Below are 16870 nucleotides of genomic sequence, written 5' to 3' on the forward strand. Positions count from 1 at the left end.
TAATTAGGTGTGGGGATGACTGCTGGTACAGAGCACTTTTACGAAACAAGACACGCATGATGCTGCTGGTCGATATTCACTACCTCTTTGCTTCGTTTACTCACAGTGGAAAGGGTCGAGCTAAAGTTTCAAAACCGCACAAAAACGCCCAAAGCACCAGAACGTATAGCAATCCTCATAGAGATGTTACTGCGTTTACATTAAAGACGCACTTAATTCCACTAGCACTTACGCTTGTGTTAAATACCATGTTCAGTGTACTTCGTTGAAACTGCATTTATTATAGTTATCGATTAATAAATAAAGGTAAAAGTCCAGAAAGTACACCTGACTCGGTTATAAACTGTTTCAGGCTAATTTGTTATTCTACCAAAAAAAAAAAAAGCCGTCTCAATGATGAGAAGATTGTTTTATTCCAAAATGTAGAGGCGAAATCTTGTTTTTAATTGTAATAAAAGGCCACAGTCTTTATGTGGGAGACGACAAATTATTTTAATTGCATTGATTGTTTTGTTTAGTCTTTTTCTTTGTTCCTTCGTTCTTACTCACTTAATTTCTTTCTTACTTACTTACTTTCTTACTTTTTCTTCTTTCTTTCATTCACTTGTCGGGTGTGAATTTTCCTTTTTGACTACACCTCAATGTTGGACTTTGTTCAATTACAGATGGGATTTGGAATAACATCTCTTTACTTCAAGCTAAAACAAACTTAAATTAGAATGAGTAGCTGTAAAATGCTGCGATAAAGAGAAAAAGCCGGCAAAAGGACGAGGACGGGCACAAAAGTGAAAGACTATGGTCGAAACCGCAGCTCTGTGTCCAAACAGTATGCCTCAGACACATATTCATACATGTTAGCTAATCCTTAGCAGCTACCAAACCAAACCAAAACATACTTAGGCTACTTGTTATGATATGCCACAATTGACAAATCCTGTGATTTTCCACTTTGAAGTTTGCTCTGAATGCACTGTATCAGATCATCTGAATCTTTTTAACTGTCTCAAACTCGTGTTCATTGAAACGCAAATAATTAACCACAATCTACAAACATGAGCCGATACTTCATTTTTTTTAAAATAATAATAATAATAAGTGATTTTAAAAATGTTTCAACTAAATTGGTCTTTCATTTGCATGAAAATAACATGCTTACCAGAAAGTAAAGTAAATCTAAGTTGACAAAAAATGTCAAAGTAATGTAACAGTAGCCTAAAGATGTTTTAAAGCTGTGTATAGTTTACAAAGATATAAATCCGTGGTGCTTTAAGAAGTTTCTATATATTTGCAGGGGAACAATACATTTGGGGTAGTTAGACTTGTTTATTACTATTCTTTAATTTATTTTCGTATTTATCCAATGTTTTAATTAATTGAGCATTTATCAGATTTTTTAAAAACGTACCTGACTTTTTTAATAGTGCCATGGTAATTAATATAACCACTTTCGTTAAAAAGCATCCCGTATAACTTTAGTGTTTAGTAGTCTGTCTTTATTCAATCTTTTTCTGCCCCTCTAATAAAATTACATTTATTTAGTAGTATAAGTGTATTTGTACAAAAAGAAAAGAAAATCAAAAACAACAATCCGTCAAATGAACAGTCACTTTCGTGTGCACGGCCTTAACGCAGAAATGCATGGTCCATATTAAATAGTAACACTTCATCATCTTCTTGTTGTTCTTCGATAAAGCTGTCTTTTATTCTTTTATTCTTTCTTGGGGGAAAAAGCGCTGTGTGTCCTTTCAAAAAAAAAATCAGCCCTTTCAGTCTGATTCAGTTCTCGCTCTCCAACGTCTTTTTTCATTGATTTTTTTTTCTGTAGTCCTTTGCTTTTTTTTTTTGTTTGTTTGGTTTTTTTTTTTACCGAGGATGCGGCGTGCCAGGAACAGGGTTCCCCAGCGGGTTGAGCGCCGGTTGCCCGCTCGCGCCCAGGCCGTGAATTAGCACGCGCGGCACGAGCGGTCTGTGCAGAGTAGCTGCGGGATGTGGTGCCGGTGCGCTGTTCCGATAAACACTGCTGTACATCGCTGCTGCTGCCGCCGCCGCCGCCGCTGTTCCGTCCACAGAGCCGAGGAGCCCCGGCGGGTAGAAATACGGTGACGGAAACATTCGCTGCAGCGCCGAGTAACTGCCCGCTTCCGCCAACAGCTCCAAACCCACCGCCGTCTGCCGCTTCCACTTCGTCCTGTGATCAGATCAGCAACTTTATTATTATTATTATTATTATTAGTAGTAGTAGTAGTAGTAGTAGTAGTAGTAGTAGTAGTAGGCTAATATTATTATTATTGGTAGTAGTATTGTTGTTGTTGCGATTATTATTATTATTATTATTATTATTATTATTATTATTATTATTATTATTATTATTGGTGTAGTACTAGTAGAAGGACCTCACAATTCCCTCCTGGGATTTCATCTTAGATTTTTTTACGGTTCAAATGCATTAGATTTGTAGTTTTTCGTTGTTAATAATAATAATAATAATAATAATAATAATGATAATAATAATAATTATAGTATTAGAAGGTCAATTGCATTATGGGATTGTGAATTCATCACATGACCCCTAGAACTGGTTACAGCCTGTAATAACGACTGAAGAATGGGTTACAATTAGCGAGGCCCTTTATGTGCGATTGCGCCTGTATCTTTAGGGGTTGAAAGTTGAGGGAAAAGTAGAAAACTAAATGTAAGTTATTTTAAACGAGATTCACGAGTTAAATGGAACTTTCTTCTGAGTTTAAAAAAAAAGGATATCTATAGCGATAAGGGTCAGACATTCTACAGAAAAATTAGGCAGCGTGTAAAAGTGCACATGTGGACCTAACTTTCCCTCCGGCGCTGTAGATTAAAAACTATATTAAACGAAAGATAATAAAATAATGGTAGAAAATATATTTTTTTAAAGTATTAAAATATTAACAACAAATATTATTATTATTATTATTAGTAGTAGTAGTAGTAGTAGTAATAGTAGTAGTAGTAGTAGTAGCAGTAATAGCCTAGTAGTAGTGATGGTGGTGGTGGTGGTGGTGGAAATAATAATACTTTCTTATAATGATTTACAGTAGCCAACATCAAAAGGTAAAAATAAATAAATAAAATAAAGAAGCATGCTATCTTTGCTCACCGTCGGTTCTGGTACCAGGTCTTGACCTGTGTGTCGGTGAGGTTGAGCGCTGCTGCAAGGTCCATGCGGTCCTGCACACTCAGGTACTTCTGGCGCTCGAAGCTGCGCTCTAGTTGGTTCAGCTGATGGTCCGAAAAGGCTGTTCGCGCTTTCCGCGGCTTTTTAGCGCGTACAGGCGGGCTGTCTCTGGAGCTCGAGATTTCCCGATCACCTTCTTCTTTTGTTCCTAAAAATAAATTAAATGTGAGGCTATTATTATTATTATTATTATTATTATTATTATTACTACTATTATTAGTAGTAGTAGTAGTAGTCATAATTGCTTTAAAAGCATATTGTATAAAAAAAGCATGTATAAAATATAAAATAGCATGTATTGTATAAAAGCATACAATTTATCCGACTGCAACAATTCACGTGCCTAATTTAATAGATTATTGAGCTAAAGTTAAAACAAATTTAATCATAATGCACATTAAATGAAATGATTGTATAAAGTTTCTGAAAGGGTAGGCTGGAGATGATTTACGTCATCAATATTTAGATTCCTGGTTCACCCAAAACAAAATGTAAAGAAAGCTTTAAAAATATTCATTTTCGGAAATATATATATAAATTGATTGTTCGATCCATCTCTATTTGTATCATTTTTTTCTGTTTGTGATCCTCCCTCCAGGAAGAACAATAATCTCTCTAATTGACCCACCAGGGAGGCTTTACATCTGTTTCAGCTTCTGTTATGCTAATATCAGACAAACTCGGTGACAGTGACGAATGGTGTGTTTTGAACCTCTTACAGGATAAAACTACTAATATAAACAGAGAAGTATTGAAAAATTAAGATTCATTTAGTGCGGTGTGATCATGATTGTTAAATGTTGCAAAATAAGGGAAATCATTTCGGTGCACCACTGCAAAAATATTTGAATGAGATTTCGTTTCTCATTTGGTTTACCTGTTTTTTCTTTGCGTTATTCTCCCTTGGATAACTAAACAAGTTATCTTTTATTTTTGTGAGCATCTTAGCATCTCAGACATTTCATCACACAATGTAAAGTCTGAAATTTTTTAACATCTAAAGTTTTGTAATACAATATTTTTTGTAAAACAACAACAACAACAACATAATAATAATAATAATAATAATAATAATAATAATAATAATAATAATAATAATAATAATAATTCATTAATTAAATAATAATTAAAAAAAAAAAAAAAAAAACAGAAAAGCCCAGAAGAACAGAAACTTACACACTACAGTTTAGGCAAAAAACAAAAATAAAAAAGAACAAAAAAATCCGTAATATTGAATGACAAAATTTACAGTGTTCATTATATGAGTATACTTGGATCGACATCAATATGATAGCTATTTAATTCAACACTACACATGATACTTGATCACTGTATGTGTTAATTTAACACGGCCGGCATTAACCCAACACTAGAGCTGTTAGTTCAATCCCGGTGATTTTGTATTGCACCAATTCTATCCAATAATAATAATAATAATAATAATAATAATAATAATAATAATAACAACAACAACAACAACAACAACAACAACAATAATAATAATAATAATAATAATAATAATAATAATAATAATAACGATGATGATAATAATAATAATAATAATAATAATAATATATTCGCGTTTACAGTAGTGTGTTACAGTTAGAGCAATGCTACAACTCTACAAAGCTTTAGACAGTAATCATTTGGAACTTCGTGCAGCTAGTAAAATAATATTTTCATTACAAACACTAATATGGTTGAATACTCACATGCTTTAATGTTATAAATCACATTAAAGTCTGCAGACATTAGAAAATAATGAATAACATTAACACGGTATGTAAACTGAAATCATGCATGTATTATGACTTCTCACTGTGTTTGCTAAATGTACACTGCAGCTATAGTTTTATATAAAATTCACAAAGTCCGATCAGTTTTCTGCGTTCAGGTTCTATTTTATTTCCAAACTGAATCAGTTGTACTTGCCGTCTCGTTGAATCGATACTCTTCATTCACTAATATTAGACGTTTTCTCCCAAGGCAAGCATGAGTAGGTAAAACATTATTCTTACCGTTGCATTTGGTGTCGTTGTGAATGTCCTCTCTTTTTTCTGCCTTGCCTCCGTGCTCGTCGTGCTCCGCTTTTGGGGTGAGACAGTCCGCGCTCTCTGCTTTCGGAGTATGATGATGCTGACGCTGGTGCTGCGGGGAGGGTGCGAGGCTCGCGCTGTAGGGCGCACACGCTGCCAGCGGCTTCCCGTCGCCAAGAATGTCCTTGATCAAAAAAGAGGAGGTGGCGGTCCGCGGAGCGCACGCGGCCGGATTTTGGGCCACCGGATGATAATGGTGATGATGGAGATGATGATGAAGGCCGTCTTGCACCGGATGCGGTTCAGGAGGCTCTGCAGTGACGGAGATCGGGGACGAAGGGCTCCTCGCGCCCGCGTCTACATCCGAGCAGGGCGAAGGTGTCGCGCGGCTCCGGAAATCCGCCGCCCGGAAGTCTCCGTCCATCATCGCGAGCGCCGAGCTGCAGGAACCGGCGGAAGATAAAATGGTGTCTATTCCAAAACTGGACGCGCTGGATCCTTCCATGACATTAAAACATTTAAAAAAAAAAAAAAAAAAAATAAAAGTCGAGGTTGATTTAAGGAGTCTGCATAACAGGGAGTTTCTTCCCCATCAATTCATTAAAAAAAGAAGAAGAATCAGAAGAATTATGCCGTATGCAATTTAGATGGAATTAAACGCGAATTGATGCTTCAGAAACAAAACAAAAAAAGTGCGCAACCTATTTATTAATCCTCGCCAATTAAATGCACTAAAGTGTTGTTTTTTTTGTGTGTGTGTGTTTTTTTTTTTTTTTTTTTTTTTTTGGTGCTTAACGCAGCACACACCTAAAGGCAGAAACACAAACCGGAAAACAAAAAATCCTTGCAAGTTTGCTAAGATGTATAGAAGCTTGTGATGCACATGAAGTCTCCCAGGATGCGCTTGCTTTCAGTATGAAATCTGTAAAAAGCAGCTGGGTCTTGTGTAGCTCCACGTCCTTTTGCACTGGTGCCTGAACTTTATTTCTCTCTCTCTCTCTCTCTCTCTCTCTCTCTCTCTCTCTCTCTCTCTCTCTCTCTCTCTCGATCTGTCTCTCTATATCTTGTTCTCTTTCTCTCTCGAAAAAGTTGCGCTTTCTGAGCTCTCTAACTCCTCGACATCAACTCTCCCTCTTTTTTTGGGCAGAAATCCTCCCCAGTTGATGTTCTACAATGATTTCCTACTTTGACGTCAGGAGGGGGGAGCCAGTGATTTTTTTCTTCTTCTTCTTTATTATAACACATTATAACACAGACACACTCCTTGCGCTCCCCCTTCTCTCCTCCGATTGGTCTCATCGTGAGCAGCACCTGCCTCTAACCAATCAGAGAGATTTTACTTGATCGTTACAATTTGGAGCCTGAGAAATCCAAAATGCTCCTCCAAACAACATAGCTACAGTTTCCAAAGCCTTAAAACACTTTAACGAGTGACAGCGGACAGTTTTGAAAGATTGTGTGCACTGTAATACAATATTAATGATTACGCACATTTTCTAAAAGCTGAATCATGACACTGTATTTAAGACAACGGTAGGAAGGATTGAATAATATAGAGGCTTAAATGTGTGCATTAGCGGTAGCTTTTTCTAAAATAATAATTTTTGTTATTCTAATTAACTATGTGAATGACTATTCGACTACTTGGACTCTTAGCTTAAAATATACTCGCTATAACTATGTTCTTCTCCAGTGAAGATCTTGGGGTACATAATAGTTAATTATAATAATACAGCATATATCACTGATTTTTATTTATTTATAGGCCTATTACTTATATGTTTCAAGACAAGACATTGCCTTGAGTCAGTGAGACGTTACGTGTTAGACTGTGTAATGAACTGATAGACATTGTATGTGCCACAGCCTTTGAGTCAAAGTAAAATGTTGTTGTTGTTGTTGTTGTTGTTGTTGTTGTTGTTGTTGTTTTAAATAGCTCAAAGGAAAGAAATAGTGGAGACTATTTTCTTCGGCTGCCCCATCACACTAAAACAAACAAATACATAAATTTTTTAAAATGCGTAAATAAATCCAATAAATAAACCTCGTCTTTAGTTCATTACCTAAAGTAATAACACAAACAGCTTATGTTTATTAAGTCGAGCCTAGTTCAATACCTCATTGGCAAGTGATGGGAACACACAGTAATCATCAGTCGTCACGTGGTCATGACTGGTCTGCACTCTGTAATGAAGGCTCTAATTCATTAATGCTCAAGTTCATTTGAATATTAAATCGCAAAACCAAAATATAAGGGAAGGGAGCAAAGGGATCTGTCTTAATCCACTTTGTCATTATAGACGAGGATCCTTCGACTAAATAATATGCCTATACTTTCGGCACAACATGTAGCTCCTGGTTGTTTCCTTCAGTTGTGGTAAATTTCTCAGAAAAAGGCAGAAGGGAAAGGCAGAACACATTTACCATTTAGCAGCGCTCGCGCTCTCTCGCAAGTTTTTTCACTTAAGCTTTTTTTTTTTTTTGGGGGTGATGCCAAACCCATCTGAGACATATTTGTTGATCGACCGACGTGGGATTCTGACGATGACTACGACGATGATGATGACGACGATGATGATGACGATGATGATGATTTACCTATCTTTTTCCCTTAATTCGCATATAGATAAATGCTCTCGTCTATGCTATAATACAACATTTATTATTAGGGAATTGCACTTTTTGTCGTGGATATTTATTTGGCCTGATTTTAGCGTCCTGTCTTTTATTTAGAAATTTATATTTTAATTTCGTAAAGCCAGAAAGCAGGAACTGAATTCATTCCCATTGTTTTATTTACGACGTTGTATTAGATATTGGAATTTAACACCCTAGATATTTTGCTGTGTATCAACGTACATCATGGATTGTAGAGCACCAATTCATTTTAGACAGATTTCATATCCTTTATGAATTGCTCTGAGAATGTATGTTATACAAAAATAAAAGAGGTTATTGGAAATAATTGTTTTCAAATGCTATTTTCTTAATTAATTATATTTTGTACAACGTAGTCTGCCTCGAAATTTTATTTCAAGTACTCGAAAAGGGATTGTTATTCTTTTAATCTTGACTTGCTAGTGTTTTAATTTTTTTTTCTTTCAAAATTAATTTTCAATTAAAAAACATGCAACGTTTATTCATTGTTTATGGCAGTTTGTATTAAGACAATGTAAAACGCCTTAATATTAAAATCTAATAAGATTAGATCCGGGTTTATGTAAATAGGTCTAAATGAATCTAGATTACCGAAGGTATCTATAACGTGATCCTAACTGTTTTTGACTTATTAAGAAGAGAGGATGCTGTTGATTTACTGTGATGCTCGTTTAGACCGCCAGGCGGCGACAAAGCTACCACATTATCACTGACCGTAGTGATTTAGTCTTCAAACGAACTGAGTTATTATAGCTTCTGTTTTAGACGTACCCTATGTACAGTATTTGAGCATGGCATGCATAAATATTACATAGTGGCTACTTATTACATTACACAGAAATACCAACCTAATACTCCAGAACTATAATATCAATCACAGATCAGGATGCATACAGATCAGCGGGAGATTTCGGCTTTTGTTTTTTAAAGTACACTGTTTAACGGGATATGTGTGATTAATATACTTCATTTGAAATGATCAGAATGCATGCTTTCGTGTTGTTATGGAGTGAAATTTTATAGTCAGTATTATATTTACCAAAACTTTCCAACTCTGTTGAATCTTGCAGGGTCAAGCCAGAAATAATATGTTCAACAATTGAGTGTAAGTGTGAAAGGTGAGTTTAATTATTTTTATAGACTTATAATAAAGTGTTTTTTTCCCAATAATTAAAGAAACTTCCTACATGATTATTCCCCGTGTTTTTCCACAGCTCTCTCGCGCTAATGAAACGTGATTACTATGTTCTCCGGTGATTTAGCTTCCATCACTGTTAATGGTTCAAGAATAGCAATTTTACCAATACAATATCAGTAGGCTAATTATCATTAATGAGCCTATTCATGTTGTTAATTAGATTTATATTAGAAAATATTCCATTGATTTCGTTTCCTTTGCCCTATGCTCTGATAACAGATTGGTGAGGAAGCTCAAAGCGATGGCAGAAACGCGCCATTCAGTCTCAGGAGACAAATGTCGCATGTTCATTAACAGTTTCCTAATTGCAACAACTCATTTGAGCCTCAATCAATCGCCGTATTAGATTTAAGGGCGCTGCTGGAACAAATTGAATGCAACCAGTCGGTGGAGATTCATCTGATTATAGCCGCGGCTCACGCCCCATTGATCGGATGGTGAAATTATGGCTCGCGCCGCATCGATTACCGTTCAGTGTCTGCGCTGAAACGTCACTGCTGAAGGCGGGGATTTTACACCCTTTCTACCGGTACGAACAAATTTCCACACTTGACCGAAGTGTTCCAGACACCTTGTGAACCTTATTGTGCAATGTTTATGTGCAAAATCCCAACAACAACCACAACAACAACAACAACAACAACAACAACCACAACAACAACAATAATAACAATAATAATAATAATAATAATAATAATAATAATAATAATAATAATAGCCCTGTATCCGTTTGAAGTTAAAAGCGTATATAAAAGGTTTATGCATTGTTGTTACCGGAAGGCGTGGCCTGTTGTCTGGGAAACAATAGCAACAGCCAGTACCAAAAAATATAATACAAAGCGTCGATCTAGCAGAGTGACTTTGACATTGAACATCAATTTGATATTCTTGAAATTAATATTGCTGGTCATAATAATAATAATAATAATAATAATAATAATAATAATAATACCATCATCATCATCATCATCATCATCACCATCATCATCATCTCTATGAGATTTCGTCATAAGAAAGGAAAAGCACTCCATTACGGGTTATTAGATTAGTCCTTAACCTCGTCAGACATAAGGCTATAGCTGAGTAAATTAGCTGTACTTCAAAGTGTGTTGTTTACTCCTTTAGCCTACTCATGTTGTGCCCTTAAGTTCGCTTGCTCAAACAGCTGAATGGTGTTCACTGGTTCACTGCTGGTCACAAAATCACTGGAGTGACTTATTTAGTGACCAGGGCCATTAAACTCTATAATACACCATTTTCCCCATGTGGTATAGACGTGCCGCGTTGTGAATCGTTAACTTAAAGATAATTCACAACAAACAAAATATTATTTATTAAAAGTTTACTTATTACATTTGAGGGCTGCTTTAAACAACATTGTGTATAAAACTACAACGCCAGCAGAGCTATACAGAGATATAATTACAGAAACTGTGTACAAAAGACAAGCACTTGGTGAAGCCATGAAAACATTGCCTATTTGGCATGCTGTGTATTTGCATTACAAAACAGTAATAACTATATAAGTCTGCTGCTGTAGAGTCATACCATACCTCCAGTATGTTAACTCCTAGGCTTTAAGGTGATAAATGAGATGAATCTACGCTGTAGACTAAATCCTAGTTCTGGTAAATATGTTTAACTTCACGTTCCGGCAGATGAGAAGACTAACATGAAATCATGAGTAAAAAAATCAACATAAAATTATATCTTAAGACTTCTGTATGAAAGGTTAGTGCTCTTTGGGGGACGTGACATTTACAAGAGTCGCTTATTACATCCAAATATTACAGTTTTTACTAGGTGTTAACACTCTCTCTCTCTCTCTCTCTCTCTCACTCACTCACTCACACACACACACACACCTGTATCTCAATTTACTTTGTAATAAAACATGTGACATTCAAGTTTAATTTGAAGTGCAGCCTGATTTTAATCCAAAGACACACAAAAAGAAGAGGAATAATAAGTTATAATGAAGGACACCATATGAAGGCATCGTGTATCTGAGGGAGTCATGCTTTACAATCTTAATACCTAAAATAAAATCTTTTTAAGAAGCAGAGTTTACATGTGCACATGGACTCCCAACTAAAATATATAAATAAATAAAAAAGAAATGAACAAAAATAAAAATAGCCTACATCGTACGTGTTAACACTTATATTAGCCTACTGAATTCATTCAGAATGACGTAAGTCATATGGTGTTAAGTTAACCGTTAATACAGTATTAACACAGTATTTCACATGTTATTTAAGTCCACTTGGAGACAAATGAACACAAGTTGAATTTAACACTGTATGTGTTAATTAAACCCAGTGGGTGTTAATTCAACACTGCATGTGGTAATTTAATTCTCTAGGTGTTCATGCAGCACTAAAACTGGGCTCTACCGTGGATTTCAGGATGGATAGTGACATGCATCATGTAACTGGCTTTCTCTTTGTTTTCCCTGCTGCTCTCAGTGGTTTATATGCACACCGCACTGACTGACTGACATTTCACTGGGGATTGTTATAACACTCTGAAGGGTCTTTTCTGTCCCTTAATTAGCAGGGCTGTCAGTTTCGCCTGGCTCCGCCCCCTTTTTTTTTTTTTGCTCAGCGCGCGTGGCTGATCTGCGCTGATTGCATCACGAGCGTCGATTCACTATTCAAAGCCAAGGGCGGACAAGAAGTTCAACAAATGTCTGACCAAGTAAATAAAAAAAAAGAATTTAAACTTTTATATCATTTCAGACAGAGTTCGAATTATATAATGACATTGCTTTTGCTCCACAGTGATTGTCCGGTGATTCTGGCGCGTGTTTCTTGTTTATTTATGTAATGTCAAGTATCTATTACATAGCCCATTACTTTAGCAAAACTGACTAAGTAAGTTTTACTAACTAGTTTTTATAAGTTACACCATAAAATACAGTGTGAGTTTAACCTGGCCTATAGCTACTTCTTGGGACTTATTTTGTTAAATAGACTTTTCATTACTTGTAGTCCTATTAATAATTCTGACTAATTTATACTCGGTCCATTAGTGACTTACATTGTTACTTTATTATCATAATATTATATATATAAAGAGCTGAATATGTTACATAAATAAATAAGTAAATAAATACATATATACATATTACTATTCAATCCCACAGCAATCTCTGAGGCCTTTTAAAAAAAACCCTCCTTACTCCCAAATCTGGTCTCTTTGTTAGATAACATTCACCAGTATAGCATTTTTTCCCACACATATCACACAACCAAATGAGTGGAATGTGTGATTGGTTCATCAGATGTGCTGTGTGTTGTAATTGGTTCACTGAGTTGTGCGGTGTGCTGTAACTGGTTCATTATGCTGTGCGCTGTGTTGTGATTGGTTCATCAATCTGCATGCTGTGCTACGATTGGTTCATCTACCTGCATGCTGTGCTGTGATTGTTTCATGATCTGTGTTCTGTGTTGTGATTAGTTAATGGAACTGCATGCTGTGTTGTGATTTGCTCATTAAGCTGCACACTGTGTTGATATTGGTTCATCGTTCTGTGTGCTGTATTGTTATTGGTTCATTGTACTGTGTGCTGTGTTGTGATTGGTTCATCGTTCTGTGTGCTGTGTTGTGATTGGTTCATCGTTCTGTGCTGTGTTGTGATTGGCTCAGCGGCCTTCGTGATTGAAAAAGAGATCAGGTTGGGATAGCTACAGCACTTTCACTATGGGCATAAGTCTTACTGTTGGTTGATTCTTATTCTTCTTATTATTATGCGTAGTGAGAATGAGTATGGAAGGGGTACACAGATGTGAGTTGTCTTTGTAGTCTTTATGAGTGTTTGAATAGGCCTATGAGTCATATAAGATGCGTGTAATTTCATATTTCTGCCTCCAACACCCCCCCCCCCCCCCCCCCCCCCCCGTGTCCATGTAGGTTTGCTCCAGGTTCTCCAGATTACCTGGTAGGTGGATTGGCTACATTAAATTGCCACTAGTTGTGAATGTGTGCTCATGGTACACTGACTGGACTGGCATCCTATTTAAGGGTATCCCAGAGTGCTGTCACCATACTCCCAGTGTTTCTGTGATAGGCTTCACTGTGACCCTGACCAGGATAAAGTGGTTATTCAAGATAACTTTTTGTTGGGAAGTTAGCATTGTGCAGGGCATGTGGATATGATTCAGCTCTTTCACTGCCCCTTGCAGAATATTTAAATTGTTGGATATGTGTATGCTGATTGGAGATGCAAAAAAGTCAGCTATAGCTGAACTAAAGCTTAAAGCAGTGCAAAGTAGGTCTATGTTTTCACAGTGGATTAAATAATCAACTTTAACATATTATGAAAGTGATGAAACACCTTTATGTAGATTTTAAAAATACAAATGAATTCCTAAAGAAAATTCAAGACATGACATTATGTGCAACAACAGTCAGAGACAAGCTTGTGCAAATAGACACCAGAATCTCAGTCAGCAAAGTGATGATGTAAATCACCTTTATTCTACACAACTATATGTGATGAATCATATGATGTTGATGACCTAGCACTGCCTTGCTCTTCTGTGTCAGTATGTGAACATGAAAGGTCCTTAGGAGCTTTCTGAGCTGTTGAAGCTCAACAGCTGAACTAGTGGAAAAAATGTTTCATGTTGTGGTTGATTGCTTAAAGGCAAAAACATCAGCATCCACAACCTGACCTCAGTTGCAACTGATGGTGCACTGAGTGTGAGAGGGACAAAGAAGAGATTTATGACATGGTTGAAGAAGCTTAAATCCTTTCACTTTTTGGTTCATCTGAAGGTGTTTTGTAGCTGAGTATAACATCAAGGAAATGGTAGTACAGCTTCTAAACAAAATAATGGCAAAAGGTTAAGCAGTTCTGTGAATTACTTGATGATGTTAGTTGTACTTATTTGGACCTTTTCACGCACAACAAAGCGATGTGACAGTCCAAAATCTAGGTGCTGGAACATTTTGGAGTCTGTTTGGAACATGTAAAGTCTTTCCTGTGAGGCAAAGTCAACGAATCTGATGATCCCATCTAGTTGGAAAAGTTTGATTTCTTAGTTGATATGACTTCCCATTTAAATGGATAAACTTGAAGCTCTAAAGCAAAGGACATTTGAACACAAACTTTTACTGTTTGCAAGGGACATGGACTGTGGTGCACTCAGTCATTTTCCCGCTCAAGTAAGAAACATAAAAACATGAAAAAAGAACATGAAAAAAAGTTCATACGAGAAAAAAAATCACTGTCCGCCATCTTGAACTCACTTGCAGCTTGCAAAACCACCTTCAGCTTCAAGCTTTTTGGAGGAGTTGTTGAGTGAACATTGAGATGGAACTGGTTGATTACAGGAGTACATATGGGTGTCAAGGGTCTGATGGAGAAATATGAAAATATGGAGAGACAGCTAACTACAACCTGAAGAGGTACTCATTTGTAGTACTGTCCATTTTCATCCTGACTTACCGCTGCAAGCAAGTGTTTTAAATTATAATTCTAACCAAAGCTTGAAAATCAACATTTTTCTCCTAGAGACCAGATACTAAGAAGTTTTCCAAAGAGCTATGAAATAAATTGCACTGAGCAGGTAAATTTACTCTGTGTGCTTCAAGATGAATAGGACATCATTTAGCAGTTTCACACACACACAATAATGTTTTGCTAGTTACTTTATTTATTTATTTTCTATTTTATATGTACTTAATTGCCTTGACTGAAGTGTGTGTAGAGATTAAAAGACTGCACAAACTCACATGCTTATCATGTTGTTACCCATTTTACACCGTTAAACAAAAATACATTTGGATACTTTTTCATAACTCTCCCAACCAGGGTACATTCCCACCTCATACCTAGGCTCCAGATCCACTGCATAAGCTTCAGATCCTTATCAAGATAAAGCACAAAGCAGAAAAAAAAGCAATGAGCTGTAGATTAGTCTAGATATGCAATATTTGTGGTCTATACTAGTCTTTTAGCTCATACCTGAACTTGTATAGAGCCAACATGTTGAACGTAAAGTGTTCCTGGATCTCAAGGTTGTGTGATGTTTGTTGTAATGGAATAAAATGGCTCTTCTTAAAATTTAGGTTGCCAACCCCTGTTCTTGGGGAACCCTTGTGTAGAATCATACAGAGCTTTCCCTTATCAGTTCCATGTACAGCACTTTTTGGAGCTCATAGTTAACTCTTAAAGGTTTGGAAAAATCTTAAAGTCTACCTGAGACTCTGAGAATTTTTCTGAGAATACCAAATATTCTGCTGAGGAAAACTGTACATTCTTTTCCAAAAAAGTAGTAAATTATGTGAAAAGTGTGTGATGAATTAAGCATTCAGTTTCTGTAAGAAGCTGAAGAAGCTAAACTTCTTCCTTTTCCTGTCAGCTGATATAACTAATGCTATTCATAGTGCCAGGCTATGTCTTGGACCAATTGACTACATATGGGTAAGATGTGCAAATATTGCAAATATTTAATAATTATTATTTTAACAAAGCCAGCACCAGGCCTTAGACAAAACAGGCATACCCTAATAGAAGTACAATGATCACATATTCAACAGATATCAAATATGGTACATGAAACAACACATTGCTAATTGGCACAATACAACTCATTAAAAACAAGTTGTTTATTTACTTGCACTGAGAGCACAGTCTAGCAGAGATGTTGCAGAATTAAAGCTGGATGTGGATTGCTCAGGCTTCAAGACTAGCATTAGCTGAAAAAATAACATCACTTATGTATGTAATTATGTATCTAATGTGTGTAATATGATAGCAGACTGCTTGTCTTAATTCAAGTGTAAACTATAATGCTATAATCTCCGATTAATTTATTTAATAGTAACTAATGAGTATGATTGCTCAGGGGTATCTGTGTACCTCAGGCTAGTTCTAGGAACATGAATGACTCTCAGGGCAGCTCTAAATTTCTTCACAGTTAGTTCATTGTTTTGAAAAAAAATCAAAGAAATCCATTTCCATCAATCCATTTTCTATACTGATTATCCTGCACAGTGTTGTTGGGAACCTGGAATCTATCCGAAGGAACCTGGGGCACAAGGTGGGGGACCCATTTCAGGGCACAATCACACATACATTCACACACTACAGACAATTTGGAAATGCCAGTCAGCCTTCAACCTATGTGTTTGGACTGGGGGAGGAAACCGCAGTATCCAGAGGAAACCCCTAAAGCACAGCTAGAACATGCAAACAAGGTGGCAAGGTGCAAACAAGGTGGCAGGATGCAAACCCCTAACTCTGGAGGTGTAAGACATACTCGCTAACCACTAAGCTGCTATTATACAAGAAATGTATAATCTAATTAAAGGTATTCTTTATTTTCCCATAGAACCAGCATGGCAATGGCCATACCTAAATAGTTTCCCTGTGATCTAATACATAAATAAATAAGTAAATAAATACAACACCTATAACTTGCCTCAAGAGGCCTCAAACAATCAGGAAATCAGATGAGGGTCACTGCAATTTATCGATGTCTTACGTGGGGGTCCAAGCTCATGGCTAAAACACAGCGACAGGGGTCATGAAGTTTGGAGCAGAACGAGAATGAGTGGGGGCATGAGGAAACACCAAGGCTAACCGGGCAAGTGAATTCCTTTCAAGCCATCAAAAAGGCAGATTGATTTTGTCCACTGTAGGTCTGCTGGAATGGAGAAACGAGCCCCAGGTTGTTATTGTTATTGTGATTGGAATTAGATATGACAGGCTGATGGAGACTGAATGTGAAAATAGTCTCTGCTGTGATAATGTTC

At 36.5% G+C, this 16870-nt stretch overlaps 1 protein-coding gene across 1 annotated transcript; it reads right to left on the minus strand.

Annotated features, from left to right (window-relative positions):
- Positions 1-1497: 1497 nt before the first annotated feature.
- Positions 1498-5811, minus strand: barhl2 (BarH-like homeobox 2). The gene is made up of 3 exons (XM_017479401.3): positions 5230-5811; positions 3134-3359; positions 1498-2188 (listed from the first exon to the last, which is right to left on the minus strand). Exons 1-3 carry the CDS (start codon positions 5750-5752, stop codon positions 1864-1866), a joined length of 1074 nt encoding a protein of 357 aa, XP_017334890.1. The 5' UTR covers positions 5753-5811; the 3' UTR covers positions 1498-1863.
- Positions 5812-16870: the final 11059 nt, after the last annotated feature.

Source organism: Ictalurus punctatus, chromosome 11 (genome assembly GCF_001660625.3).
Source record: "Ictalurus punctatus breed USDA103 chromosome 11, Coco_2.0, whole genome shotgun sequence".
In the NCBI taxonomy this organism is placed as follows: Eukaryota; Metazoa; Chordata; class Actinopteri; order Siluriformes; family Ictaluridae; genus Ictalurus; species Ictalurus punctatus.